At 36.7% G+C, this 12124-nt stretch overlaps 2 protein-coding genes across 2 annotated transcripts; both read right to left on the bottom strand.

The window, feature by feature from the left end:
• Nucleotides 1–479: 479 nt before the first annotated feature.
• Nucleotides 480–2498, bottom strand: LOC121967706 (UBP1-associated protein 2B-like). The gene is made up of 2 exons (XM_042518098.1): nt 952–2498; nt 480–822 (listed from the first exon to the last, which is right to left on the bottom strand). Exon 1 carries the CDS (start codon nt 2371–2373, stop codon nt 952–954), a length of 1422 nt encoding a protein of 473 aa, XP_042374032.1. The 5' UTR covers nt 2374–2498; the 3' UTR covers nt 480–822.
• A 407-nt stretch (nt 2499–2905) lies between these two features.
• Nucleotides 2906–10158, bottom strand: LOC121967707 (phosphopantothenate--cysteine ligase 2-like). The gene is made up of 10 exons (XM_042518099.1): nt 9939–10158; nt 8326–8529; nt 8104–8227; nt 7981–8025; nt 7510–7595; nt 5435–5487; nt 5250–5309; nt 4694–4795; nt 3657–3776; nt 2906–3366 (listed from the first exon to the last, which is right to left on the bottom strand). Exons 2-10 carry the CDS (start codon nt 8462–8464, stop codon nt 3142–3144), a joined length of 954 nt encoding a protein of 317 aa, XP_042374033.1. The 5' UTR covers nt 8465–8529; nt 9939–10158; the 3' UTR covers nt 2906–3141.
• Between the last annotated feature and the right edge of the window lie 1966 nt (nt 10159–12124).

Raw genomic sequence — 12124 nt, forward strand, 5'->3', positions numbered from 1 at the left:
AAAAACTAAAAGGCATTACCAAAAGGGCGATAACCAACTGCAAACAAACAATAAGCCAAGAAGATGCATCAAAATGAAGAGAGTAAAAGAAAAAGACGAGATAATGGATGATGCAAGGGATCTACCTTAGAATGTCAAACACCAACCACACTCTTACCTGCGACCAGTCAGCGCACATGGCCAAAGATCAAATGTGAATATGTTGCATTTTTACCATCAAGTGATTTTGGAAATGTAAAAACCAGCAAGGAACAGCAGGTAAATTTCACTAGAAATCAGCACAAAATTCAAGATAGCCATCTAAAGAAAACTACAAATAGAAGATCAAGAGGAAAGATCAATCAAATTAAGTTAAACACAAAAATAGAATCAAGCAAAATTTAATATGGTTCAAAATGAGTTCCATCTATAAGATAGGAATGCTAAGGTCCAAAAATCATGACAACCAAGAAAATAAATCTCAGAGTATGATCAAAACAAATCAGCAAAGATAGCATATCTACATCCATCACATCTCTGAGAAATTATAAGTTTCTCTTGATGCTCCAAATGGAACATCTAGAAGATTGACAAAGCCAAATAGTAAAAGTTAAATTCCAAATACCATCAGCGAGGGCATATGGTCAAAGCCAAGGAGATATAACAAAACAAAAAAAAATGCAGTCACCAAAATCCATACATCATAACAGCGATAAATCAAAAGTAGTTCCATATTTCAAACAACCATTGCATTGGAAGACTTTCTTGGTATCCAGCGCCAACAGACATTGAAAAGCCATGCGATCTTTAAAGAACATGAATATCCGCAATCTCAGAATGAAACTAGAAGACAGAAAACAACAATTAGCAAAAAGCCAAAATAGGACAGGAATCAACGAAAAGAGAAAAATCAGTGTTTTTGACCAAGAATATAATCATTATTAGTCCATTGCAAGTGTTATGTTTATATACCTAAATTGGACCATATCCACCCATTGGTCCAGTTGGTGGTCTGGACATAGGAACACCCTGGTAAGAACTGCTACTTCCACCTTGTTGAGCAACTTGTTGAATCCCATGAAAACCTGATGGGCCTTGGAGACTTGGTGAATTTTGAAAACCAGTAGCTCCTTGAAACCCTGTAGATCCTTGAAATCCCGGAGGCCCTTGATATGGAGTACCTCCCATTCCATAGTTTGGAACCTGCGTCACCTGAGGAACAGCTGTAGAAGGTACAGATAGCTGGTTACCAGACGCACCAAATGCAGCTGCAAATGCAGGGTTCAAGGAAGCAAGCATGGCAGGTGTGATTCCAAAAGATGCTGGATTTTGCCCAGCTGCTGCAAGTAGCGCAAGCATTGCAGCATTAGGCTGAATCCCCTGGCCAAAGGCTTGTGCACCAGCCATGCCAAGAAGCCCTTGCCCCCAAATTGCAGCTTGTTGTAACCCCATATCTGATGGGGTGCTTGCATAACCAGATCCATTGAGAACTCCTGTGCTGGAAGCCACATTTGGCGGAGCAGCAGTATTCTGGCTGGGTGCAGCCTTATTCTTGCTATCAGTGGCCTGTTGGCAATGAAGCGGGTGGCCCTCAAAATCTTTTCTTGGCTCCTCGAGGGCCCTTATGGCACCCTCTGCCGTCTTGTAGACAAAGAGAGCATACCCTTTGGACTTCCCAGTGTGTCGATCAAAACCAATCGGGCCCTCCTCAATCTCACCGTACTGGGAGAAGAAACTGAGGAGGCGACCACCGTCAATATCTGGGTGAACGTTCCCTACGTAGATTTTCCTAGATAAGTTATCCTGATGGCCAGCACCAAGGCCAGGATTAGGGTTTTTAGGATGCTGCACGACCACGTTGTTTTGATGACCGTGATGAGCGGAGGGGCCAGGGCCAGAGGATGCGAGCTGACAGGAGGTCATGCGATTGTCAATGAGCTTTTGGCTGCGGCGGAGGGCACGGCGAGCAGAGCTGCGGTGGCGGAAGAGGACGAAGCCATACCCCTTGGATCGGCCGTTCGCCTTGTCGAAGATAACGCGGCAGTCATCAATGTCTCCATAGCTGGCGAAGGCGGCGCGGAGTCCCTCCGAAGTGGTTTCCCAGCCGAGGCCGTGGACGAAGAGCTTGCGGTGGGCGGGGTCGGCGTCGGCGATGCGGCGGATCTCGGAGAGGGTGGCTGGGTCGGAGGCGGCGGCGGAGCGGAGCAGGCCGATAAGCTGTTCCCTGGAGAGCGGTTCGAGGAGATTCATGACATCATCTTCCTCGTCGCTGCTGTCCTCGTCGTCGGAGGGAGGGGCGGGTGTGTATACAACGGCCTGGTGGTGGGCATCGGGAGGCAGGAGGAGCTCGTCCTCTTGATCCACCTTCCTCTTCTTGGTCGCCGTGGAAGCCATGGGGGGGTGGATGGAGTTGCGCAGGTAGGGCAGGGTAGGGTTTTACGATTCCAGTCGAAACTCACCTTCCTCAATCTGCGGGCCTGTGGTCTGCCTCAGATTTGGGGCCTCTCTTGTTTAAAAGAGGCACATATGAACTTTTCCAACTGACTGCAACGCAATCTATTTATTTATTTGTTTTTTTTTTTATCAAAACACATATCTTCTATTTTTAAGAGGTCCTCTAATTTAATACGTTCACCAAATTTTAAAATTCAATTTGATTTATTCAAAAATTTATTTTAAAAAATAATTAAAAATTATTTTTAAAAAAAAAATCGGTAAATTCAGTTTCAGATTCAAAAATTTATTTTAAAAAATAATTAAAAATTATTTTTAAAAAAAATCGGTCCCCCACCCCAAAAAAAAAATCCAGAATCCAATCCCATCCCTCAAAAGCGATCAGCAGTAGACGTTGGCGAACATTGCATGGTGGGGTTCTCTTTTGTTAGCTTATTGATTTGTTTGTGTTTATTCCCAGAAGACAATTTCGTAGTGTGCAGAAGAATATTATTGTAAACAATATAGATAGGATCTCAGGCCTGATTGCGTAAACCAGAACTATAAAATCTTGCCCCTGGAAGATATTCCTCACAAGGCACCTGGAAAAACAAGCATGCTGCTCTTCCAGTACACTAGAAATAACCACAAAATATGAACGATCACACGTCAAACCTTTGACACTTATCCTTATTATCCCACTCAAGCCTTAGTCACTTGATACCTGACTCAAACTTCTTGATGTAGAGAATGCTGCTCCACAAGAATGTCAACGAGTTCCATCTCCAAGTCGTGATCCTTTGCTCGACTGCAAACTTTCGTTTTTCCACATCTTGTGACAACAGTGACTTCCGACTTATAAGTTGCCAATTCATTTGCCACAACCACATGCATACCATACTTCCTCATCGCCGTGTCAGCTTTCTGAAGCAAGATATCAGGATCTGTTTCCAACTGTTAAACAGAAATAAAGACAATTGATGATGGCAAACATTAAAACAAATACAATAAATGTGAATCTTTCTCTCAAAATATATAACTTCCTCATTTTCTTTTAAAAAAAACACTATGGTTAAATCCCTCCCAATAATATTGTTTTGTAGATCTGAACTTCAGCTTTTGGCAGAAAGTCCTCTAGTCCTGGCTAGCTTACTTCTCATTTATGTTAATCAAACTTAACCGTGTTATTTTCCCTACCATAATTGCAAATATTATGTGATCAAAGCGTGAACAAAAGTTCTAACCTTGAACGAGATGCAAAATGCTGCTGGCGCCCAGTCCTTCCTCATAACAGAAAGCATTTTAGGGACCTGAGTCAGTCGCATGTCAAGGGGACCTTCTGCAGACTGGATCTTATGTTTTGCCTGTGCAATCAACATTAGGTTGAAAAAAAATCAAATTGATTATAAGAAATGATGCTAAGCCTATTTTACTAGTTCAGTCGAGTCAGGGCTGGCAATTTGTCATACCATGTCATGTTTTTGTATCACAAGTGAGTTGTGTAATTTGTGTAACTATGAAACTATATAAAATATGATAAAGCTAATTTGATATTATGAAAAAATAATTTTACATGACCTGTGAGTAATTGAACTTTTTAAAAAGTTAATTTACACAGTAAAAACAATAATTGAAGAGTTTTAAAATTAATATACTTGGTAACCGGTCAATCATGTCATCCATTTACATTTTAAGTTCACACTTTCTGATTGTCTCTAGAATTGTGGTTCAAGTTGATGCAAGCCTAAGTTTATCAAATTAGTCAAAAAAGCAGCTAACCCTGTTAGTTTTCTACCTCAGGAAGAAACATACTCTCGCTATTAAAAACAAATCTAGGAAACATTAAAAAAAAGGAAAGATCACAACAATTCACCAAACAGTTTCTGGGAGTTTTCCTTCATAGAGTTGAGTAAATAATTATTGGGCCAAATAAAAGAAAAAGAGTGACAAAGATGTCATATAATAACAAGTACAGAACAATTCTTCAAAGCTATAGTGTCTAACTCAAGAGAGGCATATCCTTTCACTACTCTAGGTGGTTTCTCCTCGTGCATGCATAGAATGTTTTTGATAGAAGAAATTAATTTCACATAAAAATATTCAAAGCAGCTACCAACTTGAGATAATGGAGATTCAAGATTCAGTCCTATTTTAACGGCAATATTAGTTACTACTTCACTTAGTATAAATCAGGTTATATTTCAACTTAAGCAAATAACATAGAACACAACTAATTATTCATTCAAAAGTTCAAATATATAAGGGACTTCTATACTTGTACCATATTTTCCCAAGGAACGTAAAAATCTGATACAGCAGCAGCAAGATAGAACATCCCAAGTGACTTCAGACAATCCATTGATAGAGCCACCATCTGCAAAATCTGTTGACGAAAAACAATTGTTTCATGTATTCCTATAATAAATTAGCAATAATAGGAACTGGAAAGAGATTATTCACTAGTGTCTACATATGGGCGAGTCTATGAATCCGTTAATGAAAAAAAACAAAAAGGAAAGGCAAGGGGTAAAATTTTGTGAACTACTTTTCCTTTAGCACTAGATTGAAGAAACAATGAGATGATTATAAGAAATCTACATTTTTGGTGTCATTGAATAAGACTACAAGCTCACTAGTTGACAACACATCTCTATCATTGATGGATACACCATTAATCTACAAAGTTTGCAAATCTGCTCAAAGCCAGCATCTTGTCACTGAAAAGTCAATTATAGGGGAGACAAACATCGAAATAACACTCTTCTGTTGCAACAATCTTACTGGATAAATAACCCTTTCTTTTGCAGGAACTACAAAGCAATGTGAACATCTCTAACCTGAAGATACTCAAAAATTGTGGTGAATGGAAGTTTCAGCAGCATACCTCCTTCTACTGCCTGAGACAAGACAGCCTGCGTTAGCTTCTACTGTCTCTAAAGATAAAAATTCATAATTTTTACACTAACTGGATTTGATGAAAGATTATCACGGATAATTCACTTAAAAGGGTTAAACTTTATACCTTTCTATATTCGCTTATTGATCTCTTTACGACAACATCATGTGATTCACTCACTGCAATGATATATCATCAGAAAGATATACTTTCAATATTAAAGTTGGCATCAAAGAAAGGATATTTTGATAAACTCAGATTGCAGTTCAGTGAATAGCATACAACAAATTGACCTAGTGTAACTAAAAGAAGGAATGGGATCTCAGTGAAGTGACAGTATCGGTGACTGACTGAACCAGGATGCTTTCATCTTCTTCATGTACATCATATTCACATTCCTTCTTCTAGTGTTGCTCCCCTTCCAGTATTTGCTTATTGATCTCTTTCTCTTTACGACATTATTGTGTGATGCATTCACTGCAGTGATATATTGCCAGAAAGATATACTTCTGATATCAAAGTTAGTATTAAAGAAAGTACTACTGTTTGGTTTAAAGGGATTTTTCTGTACAGATAAAACAAATTGACCTACTGTTATTAAAAGAAGGAACTATTTCAAAGTAAGGTGTTGGTTTTAGTGAACTGATTGGACCAGAGTTGTTATATGCCTCCATTTCAACCTAATCCACCCTAGCCCCCCTTCTTCTCTCTTCTACAAATTTTGTCAAAACTGACTTTTTTCAAGGCCAATTGACCAAATTTCCATATATAGCCTTACCCTTGGGAATCGGAAAGTGCTTAAGGATAACATGGGTCTGGTGTCTGGACCAATATTAGTTACTATTAGTATCATCGATTGAGATGTATATCAATGATAAAAGTCATGGCCATTAAGGGCATGATGGTTTGGTATTATGTAAGGTATTAGACACTTGCCCAAGTAAATCAACACGAGAAAAATTGAAAGACAAATTATGTTTGGTTCAACACAAGATGTAAACCAAAATGTGAAATTGTCCATTTGATTCGACAGGTTCCATTAAATTCTCAAACATCTACAATTACAATACAAATTACTGGTAAATAAAACACAACATTTTGATTTTATTTTTCTCTAAAAGTTGTAATTTTAGAAAATCATTTGATATATCTTTAAGAAGAGTATTTGGACCAATATCCCTTGTGAAATAAAATAAGGCATCGTGTTAATTATAATAAACATTAAGAATTATATTAAATATAATATAATATTTATATAATTTAACAGTTCTAAGATAAAAAATAAAATAAAATATTACTAACTAAAAGAACTTAGATTTCTTTTGGCATATTGCTTTGACAATTTAAATTCTCAATTGCCTCGAATTATCACACAAATTACTTGTTGGTGAAACATGAAAATGTGATTACATTGTCATTTAAAGTATCTTTAAGAAGAGTGTTTGGACCAATATCTTTTATGGAATAAAATAATGCGTAATATCATGTATATATTATGTGTGTGTGTATGTATATAGCAATTATACTATACAAAATAATAATATGATATCACTAAAATTTAGTCTTTCATAGTGGTAATAGTTAAATTTAGATTTCTTTTTGACACCAGTTTATAAATGTAGATATGGTCGCTGAATGGATGCTTGTCCCAGAAAATACCTCAACTGAAGTGCGCACTTCAGGAGAAGACTACTGAACATAATTGAGGTTCTTAGGCAACACCTTGCTCTCTTGGACACTTAGGCACCATTTAATAAGAAAAAATACACCTAGTACATAGTATAATTAGCAATCTGGGTAATCATTACTTCTAGAAGCGAATAATATGTTCCTATCTTCATCTAATGTGGCTCTTGCAGATTATGGAATTTTCTCATAATAAAAAGTTAGCTATCACAGTTTATGATCCAGATAAGTTAGCTATCAGGTCAAGTCTGACTTATTTTAAAGTTTAAAAGACCTTTATGAGATCTTAAGAAAGCAGAAATTTATAAATTTCAAGTGCCATCGACTAGGTTCACTTCAGGCCTACCTCAATTGTCCGTATTCAAAACCATAATTCATTATATTGCAGATTATAATCTAATTAACAAGTGTTCTCATAAGTTATGCAAAAGAAGAAACAAACTAATTGTAAATTGCAGTAAAGGGTCACCTAAACTAGTAACTCAGCAATATTATCATACTACAGAATCACATACCTTTAATGGTTGAATCTTCTGCAATTTCAAAAAAATCAAGAAACGAATCCTGTGGAAGATATCTGCAGTATGGTTGACAACTGCCCCTGAAACCAGAAATTATTAATGTGACTATGATTTTGGTTTTCGTGTAGGCTAGAGAAGTTGCCCGTCTAAACTACAACTATCACCATCTAACAACTGGAACTAGTCAACCAACTTGATATAAACACTATGAGATAAGACAAAATACACACGCACTTAACTTAATATCACCATCTACCAGCTAGAATTGATCAACCAAATTGAACTTGACACTACAAGAGGAAACAAAATACACACGCAACCAACTTAAATTTAACAATATGAGAAGAGACAAAACAGGCACATACGCACATAGAGAGATAGATGAGCATTGAATATTTTACTGAGGAAACAAGAAGGAAAAAGGAGCTTTTACTGAGGAAACAAGAGGCAAAAATGAGCTTTTACCAGCGATAGAGAAAGATAACAGCATATCCAGCCTTCACAAAGCACCTACAACACATCAGATGACATGTTCATCTCCAATTGAAAGCTAAAAACTATACACAATTTGATAGGGGAAAAAAATACTCAGTCGATGCAGCTCCCCTGTTGCCTGAACTGAAATTATCTATGTAGCGTACACATCGCTGCTCTAGAGGGACAGTCGTACCCCCAGAAGTCACACAAACAACCCTAACAGGCTTCCCATTCTCTAAACCATCAATGTGACACAGAAAAAGAAGAAACTACTCAGAAACTTCAGATTCACACCTGAACCAAATAGTGTAATCAGTCATTATAAGTAGTCACCTGATGATCTAACAACCCTGTCGATGAATCCCTTTAATTTTTCGAAGAGCTTATCACGGTCTTTGAGAGGTGGAGCCTTGCTGAAGAAGGACTCCACATCTGATTCTACAGGTTCTTTCACTCCTTTAATGGAATCCATCAATTGTGGCAGGACTGTGATTTTATTGAACTCCTGAGACAGTCAGCGAGTAGGGAGAAATCGGGCTGCGGGAAAGAATGGGAAAAAACGAAATCAGAAAAAAAGAAGTCATTAGGGGGGAAAAAATGGGAATAAGAGAGAGAATGAAAATTAAATAACTTAATTAAATACCATCAATTTTAATCCTAATTAGATAATTTTTAACTTTTTAAAATATAAAACTAATCTAATTATATATGATTAAATTAGATTATAATTAAAACAAGCTCAATTTAAATTCACTTTATCTTAATCACCATACCTAAACAGAGCATTAAAATTTAAAATTATAGTTCAATTTAGTTTAATGAATATCTACAAAATTTTAAATAACATAAAAAAATTTAAAAAATAATTGAATGAAAGTTAGTATCTAATCTCAATAAAGATTTTTTTTTAAGCATTCTAACTTTTATGATAGTAAAAAATAGTAAGAGCAAGTAATAAGAAAATTAAGGTTCAACCAAGCAAAATTTATTTGATTAAACTAAAACATAAATTTTTTAAAATTTATTTCACTCAAATTAACAAAATTATATGATAGTAACTGTAATAGTTTGCAGTAAATTGATCATCTAATGGAAAATTAAACAGTTATCTCAAATTCAAATTGAAAGATAAAAAAATTAAAATTAAAATTTTATTTTATTTAAAAATTCGGATTCAAATTTTCAAATTTGAATTCAATTCTAATTTTCTTTTTACTTTTACAATTTTTTATATCCATACAATTAAATAAATTTAATTATAAAATTTAAAATCTAAATGAAAGAATGCATATACATTAACAATCAATAATTAGATAGATAATTAATTAAAGTAAAAGTTGATTATTATTACTAATAATATAATTAGATAAGTATCAAAAACCATATCGAAATAGATGATATAGTATCGTATCATTTTGTTCTGGTCAAAAATTAAAACTGCTTGAAATTTTAAATGTTGAAAAGCTAACCTAAGCAGAAAAAAAATAAGCCACAAGCCAACAACATCTAGTGATATTATAATAGAATTGTTGCTTTGTTAGCATGAGTACCAGATTAACAATTCTCACTGTGTGACCTAGATCTGGTAAAATATTCCCCGTGATTTATCTATCTTTATTTTATCATGTGGCCAGCGATCAAATAAATCTCCACTAATCAACATGCTCATTAAATTAACCCCACAATAGTTTGGCCTCCTCTAAATATAAGCAAGCATATAACACTAACCGAAGGAATTTCAGCGGATGGAACGGGAAACAACAAACCCACGAAGCAAGAACTCTTGTGACCGTGATGTTCGTCCTAAACCAACATAGTCAATTGACTATTTTGATTTCCAGAAATTAATCACACAGATTCTTCTTTCACAAGAGATTAAGTGAAATCCCGAAGATAGGCAGTAAAACTGAAATCAGAAAATAAAACAGAGGGTGGGCTGATGATACCTAATGAAATTCCTCTGCTACGACATTTCTTGCTCTCCGTTTAGGGCTACAGGAGGAAAGGGATTGAGCGGATCGCTGTAGTCTGGCTCCCTGGCTAATTCATTTGCCGCCGCCGCCGCCGCTCGTTCGTGAGTAGGCCAAATCAGGGTTCGATCGGCCGCCGTTGCTGATAACGGGACGAGAGGAGCCGTGTCGATTTTGTGGGCTCTTTTTCTTTTTGTTTTCTGTTTATTCTTTTATACTTAAAAAATAAAAAACGCCGCACGTTTGATTTACTTACCTACTTTGGTATATCTAATTATTATAATTCTCTCAAATGTCCCTTTGCTCAACGTAAACCCAAATTAAATTGTTTTTTTTTTTTACTTAGAAACCACACCGAACCCTCTCTGATAAATATTTAGAGGTGGGGATAAGAAAAATAATCTAAGTAGAAAAGAATCCTCAGCCTAAAAGAAAGAAATCATTTCCCTAATATACTTATTTACATATGATAAAAGGTGATTCGTTCGTCTAGCTATTAGCTATTAGTGTAAATGGGCAAGATATAGGGGAGATTATGCTTGGTCACGTCGAGTTTCGACCCCAAGACCTCATGTGACAACACCTCATGTCTTAACCATCACACCACCCCGAGAGGACACTACTTTAAAACGTACTTATTTATGTTAATTGAGGAAGGTGTTCAAGATCAATTCATTAAATTGTTTATCTAAGATAAAGGAAGAATATCCTGATCCAAGGAACGAGGACTAGGCTGTCAAAAGATGCTGAGGAGGTCGATGGCTGAGGCGGTTGCTTAGGCGTGGCTGTCCAGAGTGGAGGCGCGGCTGTGCAATGCTGAAGGCGTGGTTATGATGGAGGGGTGGATGTGCAACGTGGAGGACTGGAGAATCCTGAAGGCGCGATTGTGTTGGGCTGGAGGGACGGCTGTGTAGCGTGGAGGACTGGAGGGACGGCTGTGCAACGTTGATGAAGAAAGAGGAGGCACTGTTGCGCTGATAGTTACAAAAGGTGGAACCGTCATCCTAGCGGCCCCCTGGGCCTGGCCCCCCAGGATTTCAGAGGGAATAAATCACGATTAATGCTGCGCTGATAGTGCGGCTATGCAACGTGGATGAAGAATGAGGAGAAGAGAAGAAAAGATGGGCAAAAGAGGAGAGGAGATTAAATCAAGTTAATAGGTTTATATATGATGGTAATTTTATTACGATAGAAGGATGAATATGTAATTATACTCTTTTTTATTTCCTTACCAGGCTTTCGGCTCGAATTCGTAGGAGCTGAAATTTTCTTTAATGTTTAGTTTACTTACAAGGACGGATGTAAAAAGCCGAGAAATTTTCGACTGTGTATTTTGTGAGTAGGAATTCTCTGGTTTATAAATTACAGATTTGATATATTGTATGAAGACTCTTGATTTAGATGGACTTCATCTTTAAATAAGTATGATACATTTAAATCAAGAATTTAAAAAAATGGATCATCTTCTAATTCATAATTCATAATTTACCGACTAGAGAATCCATCATGGATCAAGTATCCTTCATACTATTTATTTGTTTGACGGATGATTTACTAAATTCATCCGTGGATTAATTTTTGAGGTGTTTTTCATCGGCTCAATTGGACAGAAATCTAACTGAAGCGATTGGGCGGCGTATCGATCTGTACCGTGTGTCACGCTGGATGGCACCGCACGGCAGCACAGGCCTCGCCCCGGATAGCACCACGCGAGGATGTCGGAGCTCGTGCTGGTTGGCACCGCATGAGGAGGCCGAGCCTCACGTTGAATGGCACTGCACGAAGTTATAGAGCCTCCTACCGAACAGTACCACGCTAAGCGCCACCTCACCCCAGTCAACACGGCACAAGGAGGTCAATTTTCTTTAGATCATTTTTCATCGCTTCCTTTTCCTCCGCTATATGAATATCTTTCCTCAGCTAATTTCTTTTCATTCCTCATCTACCCATACAAGTAAACAAAACCTAAAACGAACTTTCCTTTCCATCTTAACTTTTTGATAAAGTAAATAGAGTAAATATTTTCCTTATTTATTTTCCATCCATCGAAGTAAACAGACGGTAAGAAAAAAAATTAAAATCTAATTACTTCAAATACTTTTCCTAAATTCATTCCTATAAAATATGACTTAAATTTAAAATAAAATTTAAACACGTTAAAA

Source organism: Zingiber officinale, chromosome 3B (genome assembly GCF_018446385.1).
Source record: "Zingiber officinale cultivar Zhangliang chromosome 3B, Zo_v1.1, whole genome shotgun sequence".
In the NCBI taxonomy this organism is placed as follows: Eukaryota; Viridiplantae; Streptophyta; class Magnoliopsida; order Zingiberales; family Zingiberaceae; genus Zingiber; species Zingiber officinale.